At 40.3% G+C, this 24,927-nt stretch overlaps 1 protein-coding gene across 1 annotated transcript; it reads right to left on the reverse strand.

Annotated features, from left to right (window-relative positions):
• Positions 1-2,623: 2,623 nt before the first annotated feature.
• On the reverse strand, positions 2,624-24,926 carry BMS1 (BMS1 ribosome biogenesis factor). Its single transcript, XM_038141233.1, has 23 exons — positions 24,807-24,926; positions 24,302-24,543; positions 23,732-23,922; positions 23,315-23,394; positions 21,704-21,892; positions 21,076-21,218; positions 19,713-19,834; positions 18,905-19,101; positions 18,063-18,199; positions 16,751-17,589; positions 15,854-15,955; positions 14,697-14,854; positions 14,091-14,172; positions 13,069-13,145; positions 11,834-12,019; positions 10,249-10,437; positions 9,473-9,653; positions 8,947-9,005; positions 6,755-6,877; positions 5,568-5,715; positions 4,511-4,686; positions 3,857-4,018; positions 2,624-3,152 (listed from the first exon to the last, which is right to left on the reverse strand). The coding sequence occupies exons 2-23, from the start codon at positions 24,475-24,477 to the stop codon at positions 2,916-2,918; spliced, it is 3,954 nt and encodes a 1,317-aa protein (XP_037997161.1). The 5' UTR covers positions 24,478-24,543; positions 24,807-24,926; the 3' UTR covers positions 2,624-2,915.
• Between the last annotated feature and the right edge of the window lies 1 nt (position 24,927).

Below are 24,927 nucleotides of genomic sequence, written 5' to 3' on the forward strand. Positions count from 1 at the left end.
TTCTGCATTACCCTGCCTGGATGACCTGTATGGCACCTTCGACCAGCACATTACTTTTTTTAGCACGGAAATCGCTGTACAAACGACTTTGCTTTTGTTACAGTTTTTCACATTTGCCTCAGGCTTAATCACGAGCACAATTGCTAATTATTTGCACCTCCCACAGCGCTGACGGGGCTTATCCAAGATAAGAACAGTTCAGCCCCTCCTCCGCCACCTGCCAGCCCAGGCCTGTGCCAGCGCTCCCCTCGGTAACCCAGGCTGTGTCAGCAGCTGAGGACGAGCAGTAAATATTGTTTGTTTTCCTCGGGCACTTTTACTTGGAGGCCGTGGCGAGGGATGTGGGGCTGGGCGGGGGCACAGCTGAAACATTCCATGCTAAAAACAGGCCAAAAGCACTGTGAGAGATTGCTGGTACCACTAAAACCAAGATTTATTTAGCGTCTGGGGACAAAACCCAGGTACCTTGGTTAGCTGGCATGTGGTGGTTCTCTTCAAAAGCAGTATTAACATGTCTCCAGCCACGCAGGAGCTGTAGCTCTTTCCAGAGCTCCTCACCGGGCAGGGCTCCCTGGAGCCTGCCCACAGGGCTGGAAATACGGGAGCAGGAGCAGCTGGCAGGGAAGGCCCTGACCCGGCTCCCGGTGCCCTCGCCTTTCTCTCGGCAGGGCTGGAAACCCGGGAGCAGGAGCAGCCAGCAGGGAAGGCCCTGACCCGGCTCCTGGTGCCATCGCCTTTCTCTCGGCAGGGCTGGAAACCCGGGAGCAGGAGCAGCCGGCAGGGAAGGCCCTGACCCGGCTCCTGGTGCCATTGCCTTTCTCTCGGCAGGGCTGGAAACCCGGGAGCAGGAGCACCCGGCAGGGAAGGCCCTGACCTGGCTCCTGGTGCCATCGCCTTTCTCTCGACAGGGCTGGAAATGCGGGAGCAGGAGCAGCCAGCAGGGAAGGCCCTGACCTGGCTCCTGGTGCCATCGCCTTTCTCTCGGCAAGGCTCCCAATACACACCAGCTCCCACCTACTACCACTGCCTACTAAATTTGTCTACATTTCAAACAAGGCCGGTTAATTTCCAACGTCTTCTGTCCCACTGAAGAAGGCTACCTAAAGGAAACAAAAAATATCATCCAAAACAAGTATCTTGTACTGTCTTCCCAGGTGTAACATCCTCACGCTCAGTTGGCTCTCCGAGTGTTTCTCTCTGCAATAAAAAGACTGAAGCCCACCATTTTTGTCTCTGGCAGAGCTATTATGGATAAACCAGATCTAAGTTATTTTTCATTACATGCAAATGGCAAATGGGAAAACCTAAAGTCAAATGCTGCAGTGCTAACTTCCCAGGCAACTGCTTGTCACATGTGAACACATGGAAGATGCTAACAACAACACCTAAGATGGAAGTCAGCTCACAACAGCACAAAAACAGGGTTAATAGGAAACACTTCCTTGATGGCTTAATTAGACCTAGCCTGGCACAGCTGGACAGAAGCAGAAAAAGCCCTGCAGAAACAAAGTCACAGCAAACCATCCTGTACTATTCCATGGGGCAAAATGCCAACATTTTCCTTGTAAATCTCTGAATGCAGCAGTTGTCTATTCAGCAGAGACTCTTCAATTATTCAAACACAAACCATGTTTTCATATTCACGTGACCTCATCTGAATCTCACAAGGGAAAAGAAAAATTACTGACAAATTAATTTGAGTCAGGTGTTAGCCTAGTATCATACAGACAAAGATGGATGCATTAGAATTTCAATATCAGTAAACAGAACATTATGAGATTAATTAAGAAAATCCCAAAATACTAAATGTTTAAAAAAAATTCTACAGACCCATTCAACCAAAGGCTTTTGTGTGAGGCAGCCTGATTCCACATGGGATCTCAAATCTGAGATAGCAAATATTACTACAGTGTAACAATAATGAATTTCAGCTTGATGACAAAGAGTAAATTTTTTCAAGAAGGAGACCAAGAAATTACTGATATTATCTGCCCCACTGCCTGTTTGAGGATGAAGTTTTAAAAATAGGTATATCATAGTAACTACATTTTTATGCCATATATGGCATAAAAAATAAATACTGCTGGTCTTCCAACAAAATAATTGTTCAAAGTCTTCTGTCATACAGAAAAAGGCTTCAACTGTCAGTTAATTTAACAGGATTGAAATGATCTACCACCTCTTCTCTCCATTCATCTTAAGCCTAACAATGTACCATGAAACCCCCCCAGAGTAGCTACACACATTTGGGAAAGGTCTGATACTCTTGGCCCAGAAAGCTGCAGTCAGTGAGGGACCTACTGGCAGCCTCAGGGTGCCAAAACTGGCCAAGTAACACAAGATATAGATGCAACACTGTTTTGAAGATCTGCTTAATAACCTAGTGAGAAGTGGAAAAAACTGAGATGCTTTCATACAGGGGGAAATGATCTAAGCGCAGGAGTGAGCTACTCTGATCAAAGTTAAAGAATTTCCCAAACTCCTACCAAGTAACAGTTGATCTTCACACCTTTTGCCAAGGGCAAAACTTAGGTAATGGCTCAAAGTAAGGGACATATTTGGAGACATTCAGGAGAGTTTTCTTCCACAGAAGTCCACTAAGACAACACACAAAGAAACAATATTCTGTAAATGATTAAAATACTTTATTGGCTAGACAGAAATGTGCAGTATGTGTAGAAATATACTGAAATACAAAGTCCTCCAGAATATTCCTGTATAAAAACCACAATTCATACTTCTACATCTTATTTATATACACTACCAAATGTATTCAAGAGTATGAGTAAGGTCATATTTGCATTTCTTTCTTCTCTTGAAAGCACATCTGGTGTAGTCCAAGGCCTTTTTGTTTCTTCAGGAGAAAATTGCACACCTACCCTATTTCCTCATTTGGCCTGAAACCTGATGAAATTTTACATACTCTTCTCTCCCTTACTAGATCCTTTCAAGCTTGACTTCTGCCTCTTTTTCTCCCTTTGTCCCAGTATGCGATAGACTTTCTTCTTAGCCTCCTTTTGCCTCTTGAATTTCTGTTCATCCTCCTTCTGCTTAACTTTGAGATATTCTTTAAGCTGTTCCCGATGCTTTACTTTGGCTTTCTGTATCTTGTAATTATTCACTGTACTCAAAGCACTGAGTAGAGCTGATATCTAGAACAGAAAATAGACAATCAATATACATGCAGCTCAGTTTTGGTGAGCAAGAAACAGTGAAACCTCAGCAGACACATAATGAATCAGAGATTCAAGGCAAGTTCCTAATTATCTCTGCACCTGTTACCCAATTTCTAAAATGGTTTAATTATTTATCCTGTTAGGAAGTTAATCAAAGCTTTAATTTTTGTGAACTCTGATTTTAGTTAGATAGCTTTTAAAAGGCTGTGCCTAATTGCTACTATAGAACACTTAAACTGCAGTTTGGATCTTCTTGACTCTGCAAGCACTCTAATTCTCAATTTTGGAAGCAGAGTATTTGCTTCAAATCCTGTCTGTGTTAATAATGCATGGCAGTGGCAAGTCAAATAAAAAACTGCAGCTGCCAATTTAAGTCCCCCATAATATGAGAGCACTAAATCCAAGTGAAATACCCTGCAAGTGCTGTGACAAGGACAAAAGTCGTATTTAGGCTTCAGGTGACCTACTAGTCTAAAAAATAGACACCATCCACTCAGTGACAGTTCCATATACATACTGTGTGCCAAACAGGAACAAAACTAATTGCAAGTGATCCTTTTTCACGAGGAACATACATATCTTTAGCATTAGCAGTAGGTTCAAATGCCAAAACAACAGTTAGAAAAGCTTTAAACAACACATTTACCCTTCAGGAGTCCTTGTTTCAAAGTGATAATTACCTTCTTTTCATGAGGCTCCCTGATAACAGCTGGTCTCCACTGGTCTTTTGGAGTCTTGCCTTTCTTCTCAAGATTCTTAGGCTTGTTCTTAAAAGGCAGTGCCTTCTGCAGTGCTTTAGGAATGTGGAGCTTATTGAAGTGCCTCTTCTCCCTCACAATAGGCTAAGACAATGAATACAGAACATACATATGACACTCATGATCTTAAAAAGATTTAATTTTTCATCTTTTAGTGGAGAAAATACCCCACAAAATGCCACAAGCCAAAATAGAAATACACACTCCTCAAAAAAACCCCAAACCAAACAAACTACAAAAAACACAAACCAAAAGTAAAAAAACAACATCCTCTGACATCCTTGGACTGAACTGTAAATTATATGTTCACCTCAATTACTACAGCAGAAGTCTTAGTAAGCTTCCAAAGAAGATTTCCACCCTGCAGATTACTTAATAAACTTTAACTGATGCATAACAATCTACTCGCAACTGTTTAATTTCCATCTCATGCCAGGACTGTGCCTTGTAGATAAAAATTTGAAGTCACACATGCATGTGTATGAACATGTATTTATACTGCTCTCAGTTTGCACAGGTGTGAGACACACTGCAAATTTGACTGGTTTTAAAAAACAAAACAAAACAGAAATATACCTTATAGAGAGAATCCTTGTTTTGCTTCAGTTTGATGCCTCGCTCGTACCTCAGCTGGCCTGTTGTCTTCATTCCACTCCAACTATCTTTCTCACCTGCTGGTTTCAGCAGGGATGTTACGGGGTTATAAAACATTGGGATAGAAACAGGATACCAAGTCCTCACAAAAACAATATCTGAAAGAAAAGGGAATGTTAACTTGGCTCTAAAAATATGAAATGTAAAGAGTTCATCACATCCACACTCTAAGCAAAGATTGCCTAAACAGAACAGATACTACACCACATGCTAGCATTGTGTTTGGTATACAGACCAAATGTCTTCAACTTGTGGTAAAAGCAATGCAAAACCCCATAAAGGCAAGAACAGCACACATTCCTGAAGAGTAGGCAGCTGAATACCATCCTGTTCATCATTCACATTCAAGAACAACCAACAGAATTCATGTATGTAATGTGCCTGTATAATTACTGACAAAACAATTTTTCTTTTTCTTTGCCTATAAAAGAACTAACTTGCTTTTATTTTGCACTATCTGTGATTTTGGTGTGTTTATGAAAACAGGTCATATAAACCCAAGAAAGTATAAAGTCATATTCTCAATAGCACAGTGACAGTCAGCAAACACAGGAGATCCTCTGCACAATTTCCCCAAAAGGTTACAGAAAAAAGTTAACTGGAGTTACAATGACAGTCCTTGGACTTCTCAGAAAAGTGTCCTTCTATCACTTGTACCACTAAATTCAATTCATCATGTTCAAGGAGAAAGGCTGTGTAAAACACTAAAACCATGCTCCGTAAAGCATTAAAACACTTGAAGGTGCATGTTTTCAACTCAAGCCTTTTCATCTGCATACTATATGACATCTGAGTATAAGTGAAAGAAATCCAACATAAAAAATACTTCTTTTGAATTTCACTCTGCATCTCAAAAGGTATTTCTTACTCTATGAATTCACATCTCAATTATCAGATCCCAGAATTCTGAGACACGGCTTTACAATCTGTGAAGAAGGATAAAAGTTGTGTGATACCTTACATGCAATGTGCAACTTACCACTCATCAGCAACTTGTCTTCAAATGTTGCTCTGAAAGCACCCACGGGAGCTCGGAGGGCCTTTTTGATCTGTCCTCGGATACCACTCACACTACGGATCGCTGCACCTTCGAATTTAGCCACTTCCAACTGAGAGTTAAACATTCCCTGAAAATGTGAATTACCCACTGTCATTCAAGATGCCAAGTCTCTCTCTGGGTCCTATGCAGGCCACAAAAACAGAATTCCCACAAGCTATAAAGAAACAGGAGGAGCATAGCATTGTCTTTAGACTAAGAGTGCTGATCATACCAAAAACCCACTGAGCTGACTTTAGGTGAGCTACTGAAAGCAATCTACTTAGTCATACATCACAGGCAAGGTTGCTAAGCATTAAATATATATATTTAAAATTTCAAAACAGAACATATCTACAGAAGCTTTACAGTTCTCCTTTAAAGTAATTTGCTAGAACACAGGACACCTTAAAAACAACCAAGCTGCCCTACGTTGCTAGATCTAAGATTCTAATACAATACAGTTCTTGAAGGTTTGTGCTTCTTTCATATGTCACAAGAAAAGCAACAAAAAATCTGTCTATGCCTAGTGCAAGCACTTGAGTGCTTCATTGCTGGGATCACTGCTTAGCTGCTTGCTGCCTCAAATGCAGAACAACCTAAGCTTTGCCTGAGCCTGAAAGCCCAGCTAAGCACGGTGGGAAGGTCAGTGAACATTCACTTCTGCAGCACTTCCTACCCCAAACATTTTTGTAACTGCAACTGAGAAGTCTTAAGCACTGCTAGAAGTCTCCTTTGACTCCAGAGCTGAAATTTAGCAAGATCAGACTGATAAGTGGGATAAGATCAGGCACAGGTTTACATCCTCCAAAGGTGTCTGCCACTGCTAATCAGTAGGTTTTAGGAAGGAAGCAGGGGGTGGGAAGGAAAAAGAAATTACACTGAATGTGAATCAGGAGACTGTTCCAGAATTTTTGTCTGGTTAACAATTATTCATATTCCTTGGGTGGTAATCAGTACCTTTAGAGACCACATGGAAAGGAGCTCAAAAAACCACAGGCAGCTCCTGAGATCCAGAACAGCATTCAACAATAACTGAGAACGTATGCCTCAGGAAAAACAATCCCAGGTTGCATTCCTTCCTAACATCAGTACCTCTGGTTTTACAGTATACATACTTATGAACTTACCTTAATAAAACAAGTGTTCTTAAAAATTTTGAATGGAAAACCGGTAAGCTTTAATTTCTTTACAATAGTTATGGATTTATCTAAATCGAGCACAACTCCTGTGGCAGCAATCCGGAAGTCAGGCTGAAACATCAGACAAGAAAGACACTGTTGAATTTGTATTTCTCAGTGAAGACACCATTTAGAATCACAGAATCATAAAATAGTTCGACTGGAAGTCACCTAGATGACTTCTAAAGGTCATCTAGTCCCACCCCCCTGAAGTGACAGAGACATCTTCCAATAGATCAGGTTGCTCAGAGCACCAGCCACTCTGACTCTGAATATTTCCAGGGACAGGGCATCCACAACCTCTCTCATCAACCTGTTTGTGTTTTACCACCATTGTTGTGAAAAACTTCCTCCTCATATCTAGTCTAAATCAACTCTTTTAACTTAAAATTATTCCCCCTTATCCTATCACAGCAGGCCCTGCTAAGTTTATCCCCACATTTTCTTTAAGCCCTCCTTATGTACTGAAATGTTGCAATGAGGTCTCCCCAGAGCTTTCTCTTCCCCATTATGAACCCCAGCTCTCTCACAGCCTTTCCTCCTGAGAGAGGTGCTCCCTCCCTCCAATCTTTGTGACTGTTCTCTGGACCTGCTCCAACAGGTCCCTGTCTTTCCTGTGCTGAGGGCCCCAGGGCTGGCTGTGGTACTCCAGCTGGGGTCTCACCAGAGCAGAGCAGAGCAGAGGGGCAGAATCCCCTGCTCTGCTGCTGGCACTGCTCTTGCTGCAGCCCAGGATGTGATTTGCTCTCTGGGCTGCAAGTTCACACGACCACAGCATGTCCAGCCTCTCGTCACCAGAATCCCCAAGTCCTTCCCAGCAGGGGCTGTCTCAATCCCTTCACTGCACATTGTGCACTGACACTGGGGGCTGCCCCAGGTCTGGTGCAGGACCTTGCGCTTGGCCTCGTTGAACCTTATGGGCTTCTCCCAGGACCACTTCTGTTCCCCTGGACTGCATTCCATTCCTCAGGCATGTCAACCAGACCACTCAGCCTGGTGCTGCCTGCAAACTGCCTGTGTCACTGATGGTCAGTGCTGATCAAACAGTGCTGGTCCCAGTACAGACTGCTGAGGGACACCACTTGTCACCACTGCACATCAGGACACTGCTCTGGCCACCCTCCAGATGTGGCCATTCAACCAGCTCCTCCTCCACTAAACAGTCCACCCATTGAATGAGTATCTTTCCAACTCAGAGAGAAGGATGTTGTGGGGCACCTGCACTCCACATTTCACTTTGAAGATTCAGAATTTCTAACCTTTACAGAAGTAATGCAGCATGAAAAATGCAGATTGACTGGTACAGACTAGTTGAGGTCCTACTGACATAACATTGCTACCATTCACTAATGAGATTTCCACAACTGCCATTCTAATTACCTTGGAAACAATCTCAAAGTCCTTGTGATCTACCTCACCGTGTTCTCTTTATGAAACAGAATCTTACTCAGACAGAAAGTCTCAAAGGAGAAATGCTTTGTGCAGCACTCTACGGCACTGTATTATGTGAGGGACACATTATGAAAACAGACTTTTAAAACATGTAAAAAGACAACTGTGCAATACTACTTGAAGGCATATTTTAGGAAGGAGATAATAACCACCACTGATTACTGACAAGCTCATTACAATGCCATGCAAACCTTTTGTTACCAGGTCTGTACACATGAACCTACCTTTGATTACTATGTATCTAATAAAGATCATATCTGATAAATACTACTTTAACACTATTTATATTGGAATTATGGAAGTGCTTGGTTTGAAGGTACCTCAAAGATCATCTCATTCCAACACCTCTGCCATGGGCACCTTCCACTAGACCAGGCTGCTCATGGCCCCATGGAATCTGGCCTTGAATCCACAGCTCTGGGCAACCTATGCCAGAGCCTCATCACCCTCAGAGTAAACAATTCCTTCCTGAGATTTGTTAAAAAAACCCAACCAAACAAACAAAAATCCTCTCCATACAGTTTCCCACCTCAACATAATACACCTTTCAAAAGCTTGTATCCAGTTACTTTCATAGTTTCTACAACTATACTGTTTTATCATAATGTAAACTTTCTTCCCAAAACATATATATTTTGCACAAATATCCATAGAAAGCATTAATAAACATTCAGTGGTAACAAACCTACCGTCGTGCCACTGACAGACTGCACTGCCAAAAATCCTGTCCCCTGAGGAGTGATGGGCCCTAAAAGAAAATAAATTTTTAAATTTCTGAGAAGTTTTACTACACAATATCTAGTCCCTATTTAAATTCCAAAAGTTTAAAAAATACATGAAAAATATACTCAGTGAAGAAAACCAAAGTTTAAAGCACTCAAACTATTGCTCACATAAAGGAATGGTTAAGAAGAAGTTACACCATAAGGTGTGCAAAGTCTATCTGCACACAAATCAGGCTCCTCTTTAATACGCGACAACTTCGCAGAATGCTCAGAATTTGATTAAAAGCCAAGCAATTCACAAACTATTTAAATAATCCACAAATATTAGAGAACTGCCTATTTTCCCACACTACTTGGTGTTATTTTTTGTTCCACAAGGAAATTCCAAAAGCTGTACTGCTCATTCCAAAAGCTGCACTTCCTGGTACATCCCGCAAAGCCTGGGAGCTGTACAGCGCTGAAGCGAGACACGCAGCTGCAGCAGGCTCACCCCAGAAGGCCGCCCCGCAGTGCATGTGCTGCGGGGTGTACTTCAGCAGCCGCTGCCGCCCGTTGTGGTCCTCGATGTAGAACATGGGGATGGTCTGGAAGCGCCTCCAGCCCAGCGACAGGATCAGGGGATCGCGCGTCTTCAGGATCTTCTTGTACCACCGGTGCTTCTTCAGGCGCAGCTGATTGGGAGAGAAGGTGAACCATGCTACTACAGGATGGCAACAGTGATTCTGAAAGTCAAGCCTTAGTTTTTCAGGAATGATTGAAAGCCAATTCTATCTACACTAGAATTTTTATACACTAAGTTTTTTCTTTCTTTATCTTCAATAGCATTAACTGGGAAGATCAATCGGTATTTCACTCACTCTGAAGCCATGTGTGTATGCATACAAGCAAGTATTATATTAAAAAATACATTTATATATGTGCTAGTAGCTTTTCTGTAGTCACTTGTATATAGACCATGAAGGTCAGAGAACAATCAATGTTTGCAATTTAGCAATCACAGTATCAGACCTTAGTCCTGAGACACCTCTGCAGCTGAACAGTAAACAACAGTAACCTTTTCCAGTTATCCAATTAAGCCTGTAAAGATCCAGAATCTGCTACTGTTGAATTAAACCTTGTGTCAAAAGCAAATCCCTTTTCAGGAGACAAGGATGGAAATTTCTCTCTGTGTTTACTGTATTTTAAGTACACAGAAAGCAGTAACCCCAGACACCCTGAAGCACACCTGCACCGAGATGAAATCCACTCATCCCTTTAGCTACATACCTGTACATAGCCAACATTTCCCTCGCTGTTGCCTAGACCACCCAGGATGATGGGATAATGAGGATCAAAGTTCAGCACGAATTCACAGGGCACATTTTCAATCTCTATTCGAACATACATCCCAGGCCTGAATCCCTCATACTGCACTCTGGTCTCATCATCCTGATCTTCAAATTCCGCTCGATTAAGCTATGTGACAAAGACATAATTCACAAAACTCAAGTATTAGCAACTTCTTCAAGAAGGGATGGTTCTATTTAAAACATTCTAACATTTATATAAATCTTTTTGGGAAAGATCTAATATGTTTTGACTTCCTATTCAGAGGAAGATCTCTACCACCACAAAACCCTTCCAACTTGAGATCCCAAGTGGGCCTGTTAGTCTGCTTGAAAGACAGTACCCAGGAGAAGCAAATGGCTGAGTGACTTCTGATACACCTTTCACTGTGGTGACTTTGGATTTTAAAGATACAACTGTCCAAAGTACATTTTTTTTATTTAGAACCCCAAGTACCTTTTAAAGTTAATGCCCTGATCTTTAAGGTGTCACTTCATGAGGTTGCTGCAAGTCAGCAATTTAAAAATATTTTTGTGCATCTTCACACTGTACATCATCAAAAGCTCTTCTGTACCATAGGACAAGAAAGTAGATACAAGAAAGTAGTAGTTAAGAAGATAGCCTCATGAATAGCAGGAGCCTCACCCTCCTGTTCGTGCTCCTGATGTTTAGCTATCCATAAGACACTGATTCTTTTACTGGAATGTCCTTCTTTAAGTGCTCTCAGTGCATCAGCATACCAGAGCTCATATTATCCTTTGTGGCAGAGGCTAATACAAGGTGAGGATTAACTTAACAACCATTTAGGGCAAAATTTTGTCAGAAGACAAGACAGTGAAGTTATTAACATAAATAAAGTTATTAATGTAAGGCAGTTTTCTCCCAAATCAGTCAAAGAAGGAAGCTACTTTCAAGCTTACAAGTTCTTATGTAACAAAACAAAGGCCTGGAACAAAACCAACACTTCACATTCTGGATACGATTATGCTGAAGACTTCTACCACGTACAGAGCAGTAGTCATTAATTATTTTTTCTTCAAAATAACTTCACAGTTGGATGAAAAAGACTGTCACAGAGAATTTACTTCTCCATTAATAACACTGCTAAAAATCACACAAAAAATAGTACTGGGAAAATATATGGCAGAAATTAATATGAGGAGAATTTTCACCTTTCTACACATAAAAGGATACCTTTGTTTCAAAACTTTTTAAGTAGTTGAAGTTTAGATGATACATGCTGGCTTATTCAGTGATTTAAAGTATGGTTAAATACTGCACTCAGTTTTAATTAAGCTTACATTTGTTTGGCTTGTTTGCTTGTTTTCCTTTCCAGATAACAGAATCAAAAAGTGGAAGCATAAAAAAATCAAGCATAAAAACGCATGTATTTCTTTGTGTGTACTTTCTGAAATATCTCCTGAGCATCACCTGGGTCTCCAGAAAAGAATCTTTGGGGGACAAACTCTGTGAAGCATTTTTAAAAACATATAGCCAGATAAATTGTCAAATTAGCAGACTGTACCTGTGCTTGTTTATGCATTTCTTCTTTAAGATCGTCAAAGTATGTGGCATCCCCTTCATCATATTCTGCATCAAACATTTCTTTAAGTTTTCTTTTCTTGTCCATGCGCTCCTTTTTCTTTTCCTCCTCCTCAGGTTCTGGTTTGGACATTTTTTCATCTTCCTCCTCCTCTTCTTCACTTCCAGACTAATCAACAATAAGTTGTCAAACATGTAAAATGGTTCACTGAAAACAACCCATTCTGATCAACAGTTTGATAGATATTATTAAACAGCACTTTTATAGATATGATTAAACAATACTTTCTTATAGTGTCAATTATTAGACAATTAAAAAGCATTTCAATTTTAGACAGAAATTAGTAAGCTATTCATACAAGGAGACCACTTCAGCATGAGATCAAAAGATCTCATGATCTAATCATATTCCTTTTCACTGACAAAACTTTTTTGACTAAAGATCATTTTAACGTAAGGGAACAGACCTTAGAACTGACCTACCTGTTATTCTAGAGCTAATATAAGCATATATAATACAGGAGGAGAAAAAAGTAATTGTTGGTAGCATTGAGCTATCAACTGCTGGAAGGCTGGAAGCACTCTAGAGACCAGGGAGAAGGAAGTTTGTTCTCAGACCATTTGAAAACTGCCAAAATTATGCCATTACCCTCAGTTTTATAACGAATGCAAAGCCATCAAGTTGCTCAGTCCAAAAAGAAATTGATTTTTCAGTCTGTACTGTCACAGACAACTACAGTTCTGTTATTGGAAGATATCCAAGCCACAGCATAAAATTGCTTCCACCAACCTCCTTTATGCAGATAAGAGGAATGAACTAGGAAACTGTGTCAAGTTTCTACTGTTTGTTGTGTTTAAACAGAGTGCTATAATCTTCTGCATCAGGTGAGATGACATAGTACAAACAGTTATGATTACATTTGGTTTTAAAATACTTCTGTCCTGCCTCCAGATCCTCCAGCTCTTGATTAAGCCTGACACCTACTGTTAAATAAGTGAGATGACTTCTACATAATTAACTACAAACAAAAATTCAGGCTCAGGCTAAAAACATGCCACTCTAGATAAAGTCGGTAAAGAACATAAATTTTCTTTCATGCTCCCACTGATTTCCTTCCTATTAAATCTATGAACACCAAATTTATTACATAGGGTGCCTATCACTTGATAAGAAACACACACTCATGTTGTTAAAGAACATAAAAATGCAGAACAGACCTGCTCTCCTCCAGCAGCAGCCTTTCCTTTGTGCACAACCCCAGTTTCCAGATCTTCAAAATCTCCATACAGCTCTTCTGCACCAGTGAGCACCCAAGACATATGAGCATTAGTTAATCATTCTGCTGTATTGCTCCACACCCTTTCTCACGTGTTCAGTACTGTGCATTTCTCAGTGCTACTGTGGAGATTAGTTTCAGTCCAAATATTTTTGATTCCCATCAAGTTTTATACATTTGTTCTGCCCTCTCTACAGCTTCAGCTGACAATTCCCAGCTAAACTCAGTGTGGATCCTCCTTTACCCTTTCAACACCCTTATGATTTAAAAAACATAAATGAAGTTTAGATCACCCCAAAGGACTCCCAATACACTAGTTTGCACTCTAATGACACAAGACACTAGCAGAGCAATTGAACTCCTATGATTAATTAAAAAAAGAAATAGAATATAGCTGACAGTCTTTAGGTTAAAAGCATATGCTTATAGAAGCCTGTTAAAGCACAATCATGATGCATGTAAGATACAGCCACATTATTAATTTTTTCAATTATTTCCTAATTAAAAAACCACCACCTCCAAAACATCTGAAGATAGATCTCACTTTTCAGCAAACGTGAAAGGCAGGTTTGTCTTCCCAATAAAGAATAGCTTCTGTTTATTTCTACCATGACTATCCAAAAGAATAAACCATATATGATGAACAGATGAACTCAGATACATAATTCAAAGCTGGCATGTCCAAGTGTTGAGACTAAGGACTCCATTTTGTAATTTAAATTACATACTCTATTTTTTGGAAAGTAAATTTCCAGAATGTGGTATGTGCCTACTGTTTCTACAGAGACTGACAGCAATGTGTAATTTTGTTAGTATCTATATAATAATTTACATAATAGTTTGGAAAAAAAAAACCATGCAAATATAGCACTAAGGTACAATATTCTACAGACACAACTAAAAAGTCATACTTTTCTTAAAAATCTTGTATAGAGGAATAATTTTTACAAGTGTTGCACATACCATCTTCCTCCAACAGCTTTGCTGCATCTTTATCATCCTCCCACTTTCCAGTAACAAAGCAGTCTCGAATACTGCTCATAACCTGCAAAATAAATGTCATTGCCTTACACAGCTGCAGCTTTTCATCAACAGAAATGTTCCCCAAGACATTCCCCACTCCCCCACTGAGATACCACCTCAGAGACAATTCTCACATGCAGCTCCACATCAAGACACCATTACCAAAACTACACAATGCCTCCCCAAAAGCAGGATTGTGAACCCAGTTTAATTCTTGCCCAAAGATCTTTGCACTACCAAAATCTCTACACTGTATTTTTGCTTGGGCCTCCCATGCTTTTTACTTTTTGGCAAATAAAAAACAAACTGTTATCCACCAAATATTCAAGTGAGACTAGCATTAAATTGATTTACGGTAACTTGCCACTCTTCTAAGAAACAAACCTTGGAATCTTGTTACTTATACTGACAGCAAGTGGCAGAGTCCAAGACTCAGTGGCCATAGCTCCCACAGGTCTGTTTCAATGACATAAAGTCATACTTTATGAGACACAGTGAGGACAGAACGAGGCAGGATATGCAGAAGCAATTATCCAATGGCATTACCTCTTCTAAATCCCAATCTTGTGGCTTTTCTACCAGAAATTTGGAGCAGTCAAGAGCATTAGCCTTCTGTTTGGATGCTTTGTCTGGACGGCTGACACGAAACAAACCTCCAAGTTCATCATCTGCATCCTCACTCTCCTGGTCCTCGTCCTCCACAGCTAAACCAAACACAGAGGCTATGATGATTTCCCCCACAGTACATACATGAAATTCATTAACCACCTCTCTCCTTATGTTTCCCAACAGCTGCAGCAGTTTGAGGAAATAAAAGAACCAAACTGGAACAGTTTTAAATGTAAGAGCCTGAAGAAAAACATACACTTTTCATATAAAGTGAATTATATTAAAAATTCACTTATATGAATTTATTCACTTCACTTATTCACTTCACTTTTAATTATATTAAAAATATTGCCCAATAAGTAAACAGAGGATGCTTGTTCAACATCACAAATCAGAACAATAGCAAAATGACCTGTGAACAGGAAGGAACAGGAACAGGAATTAAGCTTGTATGTAAATCAAGAATACCAGACTGGAGAATCTGTCAGAAGGTCTTCCCACACCTGCACTGTGGAAGGTTTACAAAGGCCAAATTCTCATCATGTTCTACAAAGGTTCTGCACAATGAGATGGGCACACTCAGACAATCACTGTAAGAGTTGTGAATTAAAACAGGACAAATTACATAAATAGCAACTTTCCTTTTAAGCCACCTATTTTTCCCTTGACAAACACCTGATACGAAGTCATGTATAAGAGACTCTTCCACAGTCACTGTGAGACAGAAATTCCTGAAACCAGCCAACAGACAACATCCCTTTATGAAACACAATTACCACAATGCGTTTGCACAATATCTATCAGATCATTACACAAATTACCAAACCTTAAACGTTTGGAAGAAATAACTGTATAAGAAAACATGAGTAACAACTGAGTAGTCTGGAAAATGAACTCAAAATGCTTTTTATGGGAAAACTAAAAACTGTCTCCTCATTACAGTTATTAGTGGAAATGAGCATCAGCAATTAAAAAGTCAATTAACTCTCCTCAAGCCTCCCACCAAAAAACCATGCTCAAATATTCAGACTTGAAAACTTGGTAACAGCTAAAAGCCAGCATATATTGAGACAAGTTTCCAAACAGATCTGTACCTGTTCCATACACAAGTTTACGAAGATTGGGGGTTGATCGCTGCTGTCTTAGAAAGGCCTCAGCTGCCTTCTGTGTGAGGTCCTCTTTCCATTTAAGTGCACCTGAAAAGGGAAAAAAATTGCAAAAAAGAACAAGAATCAGCAACTACAAAAATAATTTAAATAAGGACATGACAAGAAGCTTAAGAAGTGTAGACACAACCCACAGTTTCTTTTTCTCATACTCCATATATACACAGAAACATAAACTGTGGATAACGAATTATACCACTGATTTTTATTTTTTAGGATAGAATTTTAAAAATTTATTAACAATAACAGATTTGATCATGTTCAGGATGATACATGTCTTCTTCACAGACTCACAGAATGGCTGAGGTTGGGAGGGACTTCTGGAGGTCTCTGTGTCCAGCCCCACTGCTCAAGCAGCCGCACCTAAGGCAGGTTGCTCAGCACCATGTCAGGATAGCTTTTGAACAACTCCAAAGATGGAGATTCCAGTTCCAGTGCTCAGTGAGTAGTTAGTGTATTTTAGTAACATTCCCCCGAACATGTTTTAGTCTTTCTAAATGTAATAGAGCATCATAATTTGTTTTACACACATAGCTATAAATATTAAAGAGAAGTATAGGCAAAATCAATGAAGTTTTGTTTATAAAATGGATCACCTTCGTTTTAGAGGAAGGAAACCTGACACTGCATACTACGATGTAAATGAAAGGCTTAATAGCAAGTATTGCAAGCTTTCCTAACTTGAAGTTTTGCTACTTAAGAACAATATATAAATACATATTTATATATGTATGACAGGCAATATTATGGAGTATTTACTAATTATATCCTTTAACAATTAATACAATTAGAGTGGACAGTAAGAATTAAACTGTTCCAGTCTACCTGTTGTGTCAGCAGAAAGATCTATTTTTTCTTCATACTCCTCTTCCTCTTTCAGCAGGTTCTCCACATCATCATCCTCAGTATCTACAGTTTTAACTTTGGTGTGTCTAACACTCTCAGCTTTCTTTGCTTTACTGTGCTGAAATCCATTCCTATTTGACTCTTCAGCTTCTAATTCCTCAGGTGATCCTCCTTCATCATCGTCACCCTCTTCAAGGGAAGAGTTCTCATCCTCAGATTCTGATGCCTCTTCCGCGGTGCAGTTTCCCGAATCTGTAGTGAGCACTGCTTTTCTTTTGGGACTGTGCTCTGAGATTTGTGGTTTCATTTCTGTAAGTTCACTATCCATATCATACTGCTCAGATTCAGCTCTTTTATTTGCAGCCTCGAATTCACTACCTGAGCTTTCATCTTCGCAAGTCCTTTCTACATCCCCCTCCTCCTCTTCCTCCTCCTCATCTTCCTCCATCTCACTGTCTTCAGGGGCAGTTTCTCCTTCTTCTTCAGAGCTCATCTCCAGATCATCATCGCTGTCAGCAAATGCTGGTAGCTCATTCACAGCTTCCTCCTGAGCCACCTCTGTTTTCAGACGCTTGGCTCTCCTAACAGCCATCCCTTCCCGCAAGAGCACTCTCTCACTTTCTTCCTCAGCATCATTTTCATCATCACCATCACTTCCATCTTCAGACACTGCTTCTTCTTCATCTTCTTCTTCTTGGTCATCTTCCTCATCACTTGCTACATCATCATTTTCCTTCTCGTTGTCTTCAAATACGGCCTTCCGACGAACTCTTCCAGTCTTCAAATCCACCTGCCTCTCTTCTTTTGGCATCACAAACCTGTTTTCCCAAAGACCGCATTTGGGGTAAGATGGTGAAGTACAAGAAAATTTTAATGAAAGAATGAAGCTTTATGTTAATATTTTGTAACAGTTCTACAAATTTTCTTTCAAAGAAAGTGAAGCTATGTAGACCATTAGAAAGGCACTGGCATCCTTTAATGTCTCTTTATTCAAGAATATTGAACCTTATAGCCAAAACTAATTCCAAGAAATTTCTTCATTTTCCATGGAATAAATTAAAACAGAAATGTCACTTGTATCAGCAAGAAATTCCTGGAAGGCAGGTCTACACTGCTTGCAAAACTTTCTGGTACCAATTACTTCTATCCCAAAATACAGTGTGGCATATGAGTAATCTCAGAAGAGGAAGAAACAGACAGTATGTCATTTTACTCGCTGAGCTCTATTCAGAATTTTTCCTAAATTAGAGATTCATTCATGCTCAAACACTGCTCAGCATTCAAAACTTACTCTTGTCCTACATCTTCTGAACCCAAGGGTTTAGAGTCCATGAAGAGAGAGACCTTGCTTGATGCCATCTTAACATCAATGGCTGAGTGTGTGGAGATGAGGCTCTGAACAAGTTCCTGATTTGGCCTCACTTCCTCCTGGAAAGACAAGATTTTTTACTGTTCAGTTAAGTTGAATAAACAAATGTCTAATGACAGCTATCAGACTAAACCAGCAGAAATACACATATGCAAGAAAAAACTGCAGAGCATTTTAAAGAAACATTTTCTCAGAATAGAATAGCAAGGTCTCCCTTCCTCTCTTCATATTTCAAGAATATCTGTATCAACCCAAGAAAAACTGAAGAGGGACTCCTTCACAATATGCAACCACTACAGTAAATGCCAGCAAACACAGTATCACAGGCCCAAAGGTATTTAACATTTAGCACAAAACAGGGGGAAAAAACTGAATTCAATTTGTTTGTAGGTAAATCATTTTTTCTCTCCCTTTGACCAGTCAAACCCCTTACGATTTCTTGCAACAACCACCATGTCCTGCAAAATAAGAATGGTAATAGTCCAGCACCAGGAGATTTCATAAATCTTAGGTCAATATTTGGAAAGCTATTACACAAACTTTAGGTATTTAATTTTCAGTGATCTTCCAATGTTTTGTAGAGTAACAGATAATAGAAATATCTCTTCTCTGAAATCCCTGAAGGAGAAAAGAACTAATTACCTACTATGGATAGATAAGGATTGACTGTTTTAAGGAAGCTTATTTTTAAACACTTATTTTGGCTTTAAGGATAAAAACTATACTTTCCAAGAGAATTCAAACCACCACCAGCAGTTTTTTACCTCTTCTTTTTCATGAGCATGGCTTCCACCAAGGTCAATGTAAACAGCATCTTTGTCATACACAATACCCCCTACTCCTGAGAGAGGGGCATAGACGAGCTTCTCTTTCTCATTTAAGGAACGTTTCTTCTGCTGCTCAGGGAGAGCACAGGGGTCTGGCAGGAAACTCACATCACTTACAGTGAAGTCTCCAACACCTGAGGGGACAGACAATGATTCATCAACAGGAAGCTCTGTACCAAACATCCCATTCCCCTGCCTTACCACTGAACTCAGAGAAGTATACATAAATTCACCAGAATCCCACAAAGCTTTGTTTGTTTCTTTGCTAGTTTTCAAATGACAAAAACAGCAACTCACTTTCCTGTGTAGGTTTGTAAATTTATTACTATGGTATTTCTTAATTTAAACTTTTTAATCATTCACTTAAAATATTCAATTACTCAATTCTGATCATAATAAACATATTACATAATTTACAAATTCACACCATTTAAATTAACTTTTCATTATTAGGGCTGACATGTTTTACATTTTAAACACTTTCTAAAGTGATACACTTTTAAAAAATTCTAAATACTGTGAATAATGTGTTTATCAGTGCAACAAAACTGCACAATTTAAAGCAGAACTATTTACAAGATTTATTTTCACAAAACCATGCACTATAAAAAAAATTTCAAAAACATAACAGGTATTTAGAAAGGTGAAAAATCTGTTGTATAACATACTTTAAAGATACAAACAATTTCAGCTATGCTATTTTTCACATATCAGTACAGAAAGAGTTCTAAGACTGATAAATTACCTGGCATATGAATTTGACTTTTGTTTTTTAAGTGTGCTCCTCTCAGGTATCCATACAGTGATATCTTCCTGTCACATTTGGGATTGATTCGAACATCCTCTGGGTTTGTCAGCTCTTCCATTCTACTCAATATTTAAAATAACAGTTAAAATATCCAGAGTCTCAATGGTAACTTTTGAGAAAAGGTAATTTAAGAAAAGAGAGCATTACTGCTGCCACTGCATGATCTGCAGACTCAAATAATCAAAATTGAATCCTCATAAGAAAGAAAAAAATCATGGAAAAAAATATCTTCTAAAAACATTTTAGAATTCTTTTCTAAAAGCTGTATAATTATGCTCAACAAATTTCCAGATTATTTACTGACACTTCACTGAACAGGTACTGCTTTCTTAGCACATTTTAACTACTCTTTATCGCTTTGCACACACAGCCCTCCTCTAATCAATTTCACCATCAGAGGGCAAACAGCTGAATGTCACATTCCCTGCAGCCACACAACACCTTCTTTTCCCCAAGAATGGTGGTGAGCAACACAAAAGCTACCACAGAAGAGCGGCTTCTGCGCAGGCAGAGGAGGGGGAAACTCCTTTCTACACTGCACATGGGAAGCAGCACACAGAGCCAAGGAAGAGAATGGGGCACAACCCGGCGTCAGATCAGCTTAAAGCTGACCCAACAATCATGAAACTGCAACACTCACAGCAACCTTAAACAACGTTACTGGAAAACTACAGAATGTGGAGTTTGCATTTTCCCTCTCTTTGCTTCATGTATTTTGCACAATGCTTATTTACTTCTCTGACAATTTTCCCTGAAGAATTACAGCTAAAGAGGTTCATTCAAGGCACCTTGGTTATTGTAGGAGTTTTGTCATAACTGTAAGCATTCTGACAATAAAATATGAAAGGTGAGGTAATTTCTCAAGCAGGCTGCCATCAGCTGCCATCAAGATTACTTTCATGCTCCAAAGAGACTGTGAATCAAATGCTATACTGGGAGACAGAGCAGAAGGGGTATTCCAGGGAACTCAGAGGACTAATTCACCAGCTGTTGTTTAAATCACTAGAATGCTGTCTCTTGTCCAGAGAAATTCAGTATACTCATCAACAAACAGGATTATTTTAATTATCCTGTGTTTCAAAAGTATTTACAATATACCAGAGGAGTGTACATGACCTGACTCAAGTGAAAACTGAACAGCACAAACCTGCAGAGGCACCTTCCCCTCCCAAAGCCACTCAGGGAACACCAAACACCCATTCACACATGGAGCCGAGGGCTAACAGCACAGCTTTTTCAAACAACAAGGTGCTATCTAGGCTGAGAATAAAGAACAGAAAGAAAAACACAAAGCACACACCTGTCTGCAAGAACATACGGGTGAGACGTTTGCCAAGTGAGAGGCCGGAATTTCATAACCGAGATAAAACGCCCCAAATTGTGAATTTCCTGCTTTTGATATTCTCCATGAACCATACCAGACAAATAAAACAACTTGGCACCCTAAACACATTAAAAAGACATAAAAACATTTAAAAAATCGATTTTATACCCATAAAGCTAACAAGAAAAATACATAGTTAACACAATTCTAATTTGTAAATCTTAATTGAAAATTACATTACAACTGGTTCTGAAAGATCAAACTAATCAGGTTAGTTCAACATGAAGACTGTCCCCTAAATCTCACTGGAAAACTATTCACATCCTCAAGACCTCAAACAGACCTAGAAGCAGATCCTCCTTGCACAGCACCTGCATCACAGACCTAGTAGCAAATTTAGCAGCTTATCACAATGGGATAGAGAATAACCACACGAGTATTTTAGCAAGCAGAAGAAAGATTAAACAATCTGATACAGTATCAACATTGTTCACTTCCCTATGTAAAAGACGTAAGAATATAATAAACATTTAAGTATTGACCCGCTTTTAACTCAGCTTCCATAAAGCAAAATACATGAAAAAATTAATGTTAAATGTCATACCGGATACACTTCAGTCCAGAATCTGTGCTTTAACTTCTTTTTAGTCTTCTTTAATTGTTTGTTGTTCTTGAACGTGTCCAAGTGGGTTAGAACTCCCATAATTTTGGGAAAGCCATGTACCTGGCAAATGTTCAGGAATTCAAATGTCTCCATCTCAAATCCAAAGCTGGCATCAATGAGCATGAGAACCTGTAAACACAATATTCACATTTCACTACAGCAATACCACAGTGCACACAGGAGCTCATTTCAATGACCACACCTTTAAATTCTTATGCTTCTCAGGAACCAAAATTTTGCAGAAGGTTCTGTACTTTATTTTTATATACCCTGAAAACCAACTTTTGCTTTTTATTTGAAGTATGGAACTTGGCTGCTAAAGATGTTCTAGAATCTCTAGGAATGCAGTAACACTCAGTATTATTCTGAACAAGTGTTTACCTGGTGAATTTAAAATATGTAAAATTGATTATCTTCCAGGATTTTCAGGAACATCTTAGAAAATCAATAAAATTCTTATATCTGTGTCTTGGATACACTAATGCCACTAAGGCCAAGTCTCTGGGTAAAATGAAAACAACTTTTTTCCCTTGTTGCAATTGCTGTTACACATCAGTAAAAAGCACTGACACAGCAGCCAACAGTCCCATGAAAATGGAAGCAAAGTTGGTTTAGGGTTTTAACAATGAAGAACTTAAAGTATACAGGAACTGATGCCAGATCTCCAAGTGCTGATATCATCTCAGCCCCCTAACAACAAATCCAAACAGATTTTCAGCACCACCATGTGCACACAGAATCTGAAAGATCCACCAGCAGAAATATTTGTACTGTTTGGTACGTGTCCTGTACTCAGTAGGAAACATAAAAGTAGAAGAATATCTAGATCAGTGTACACATGTATTTAGATATTTACATAGTTAATACTTAGACAAGCATCCCAATACCTAATCAGCTGTGAATAATATACTCCAAACCCACATGTAAAGTAAAATTCTTAACAAAGGGATCATGCACTGGATCCCCAGGATCACATGGGGCAATCTCTTGATCCAAAAGTTGCAAGTAAATTACAACAGTGATCACACTCCACTGAAATCAGCTGTATTACTACAAAATAGATGGAGACCTCAGGGTGCACAAAAAATCCCAACTAGCAAACTAATACATATTTCTACTTTGAACATTAGTTGAAAACTTCTTGACTAAAACTCATTTTCAGATTTCAGATCTGGTTTAACCAAATTCCTTAACGAGAAGCCACTGTGTCACCTTGGCTTGTTACAGCATCCTCCACTAGGAGTTCACCAGTTGCAGTAGCAATGAAGCTCAGCAGCATTTCCCTTGTTTCACACCCTCCCCACCATCACACACACACACACACACACACACACTTGACTTTCCCCCACCCTCAGGATGAGCAAAGTCCTGGGGTTGTTCCGGAACATAAGGTGTGTCAAAGAGCTCAGGTCTTGTTCCCTTTGAAACCAAAGACAGTTTTGCCTTTGATAGCAAAATATGTGTAGAGAAACCAGACAGTGGTGCAGTCCAATCAAAAGTAGAATTTTCAATATAAATTATAGTAGAGATCACATTCCATTGTTAACTTACCAGATCAGCAACTTTAGCCAGGTCAATCATTGTGTTAATGTCACATCCACATTCAATAATGGTCAGCCGGCGTTTTTTACCTGAAAACAGAATTAAGCATCAAAAACTGCAACAGAGGGAGCAAACCAATTTGTACAGTTTTCTTTTATCTGGGACCCAGATTCTGGTCCAGCATGTAAATCATCCAACACGCACCACTGCAGAAGTGTCTATTTTTATCTGTCTATAGTTGTACTAAAATACAATTTTTTAACTTAAAATTATCTGATCTTCATTTACTGTACATATGCCAGATCACACATCCAAATGATGCCTCCTAAATTCCTAAAAATCATGAGAACATGAGCACATCCCCGCTCCCAAGACAAGTAAGGAGCACAAAAGAAGCATTTCCATTTCTCCTATCTTTGTTCTCACCTGAAACAATTGTAACAGGACCCCGGATTTCAACCAGCTTTTGCCTTGTGAAGTTCTTGATGAGACACTTTATCACAGTGCTCTTCCCAACCTTGGGAGGGCCAACCACAACCACCACCACGGGAGGGGGCTCCAAAGGAGTCCGGTCAACCACGGGAATGTGATGCTTTTTAGTCTTCAGGTCCTGAGTTCTGAGGAGAAATTTGTAACAAATAAATACAGGAATGCCATGGATAGTGGCATTTACTACTTGAAAGTCTTCAGTATTTGCAAAGGCTTGAACACAAAATGGAGCACAAGCAGTGACACCAGGAACTCCCACTGAGCCTAAGGAGCTACACTGCTTTTCTCTGGATTAACACAGTGTACAATGCAACAGGGATGCACAAAGCACCCCACTCCTGACACACACACAAACACGGCGTGACTGGGTGAATAATGAATGCCAGGCAGACACACCAGTGAAAATCACAGTCCGTGCATGTCTACACAAAGTAACAAAGAAAGCCCAGGCGACTGCCACCCATCCAGCCGCCTCTGCGGGCTCTGGAGCCAGCTCCCACTCCTCACCGATGGAAAGTCCTGGCCATCCGCACAGCGGACTGCACTGTGAAGGCTTTGGGGTTCCTCTTCCGTGCATTCTCCTCATCGCCAATTCCCAGGTCATTGAGATAACGCTTCCTTTTCTTCTCTGCCTTTGGCCCGCTATGCTTTGCACGATGCTTCTTCTTCTCTTTTTCCTCCATCTTACTCGTTCAACAGTTGTTTACAGCAGCAGGATTCGGAGTACCTCCGTGTGACAGCGGGCGCAGCTGGCACAGGAAGAGAGCGCAGTTAGCACAGGGCACGCGTACGCAGCGCACCAGCTGGAGAACACCGAGCAAGCACCAGCACAGCCAGCTCACGGGGCCCATTCACGCCCTGCCCGGCGCACGGCAGCCCCCGGGCCCCGCACTCCCGGCCCAGCGCCCCGGCGGCGCGGCCGAGCGGCGGGGGGCTGCCGGGCACACCGCGGGCCCTCAGCTGGCGAAGGGATCCTGCCGGGGAGCCGCTCCCACGAGCAGCCAGCACTCACCTGGGCCCTGCGTGCCGGGGGCCCCGGTCCTGCCCGGCCCGACGCTGTCCTCCCGGCCCCGCGCTGTCCCCCCGGCTCGGGTGCTGTCCCCGGCCCCGCGCTGTCCCCCCCCCCGCGCTGC

Source organism: Motacilla alba, chromosome 6 (genome assembly GCF_015832195.1).
Source record: "Motacilla alba alba isolate MOTALB_02 chromosome 6, Motacilla_alba_V1.0_pri, whole genome shotgun sequence".
NCBI classification, from domain to species: Eukaryota; Metazoa; Chordata; class Aves; order Passeriformes; family Motacillidae; genus Motacilla; species Motacilla alba.

Bases quoted from the DNA above. Each gene is read 5' to 3' on its own strand.
- BMS1 (XM_038141233.1), bottom strand. From the start codon at position 24,477: ATGGAGGAAAAAGAGAAGAAGAAGCATCGTGCAAAGCATAGCGGGCCA. The intron at 14,173-14,696 runs GTAATGCCATTG...TTTATTTTGCAG, and splicing joins AAGATTGGGATTTAGAAGAG to GTTATGAGCAGTATTCGAGA. The intron at 9,006-9,472 runs GTGAGCCTGCTG...ATTTTCTTTTAG, and splicing joins CTGCGGGGCGGCCTTCTGGG to GGCCCATCACTCCTCAGGGG.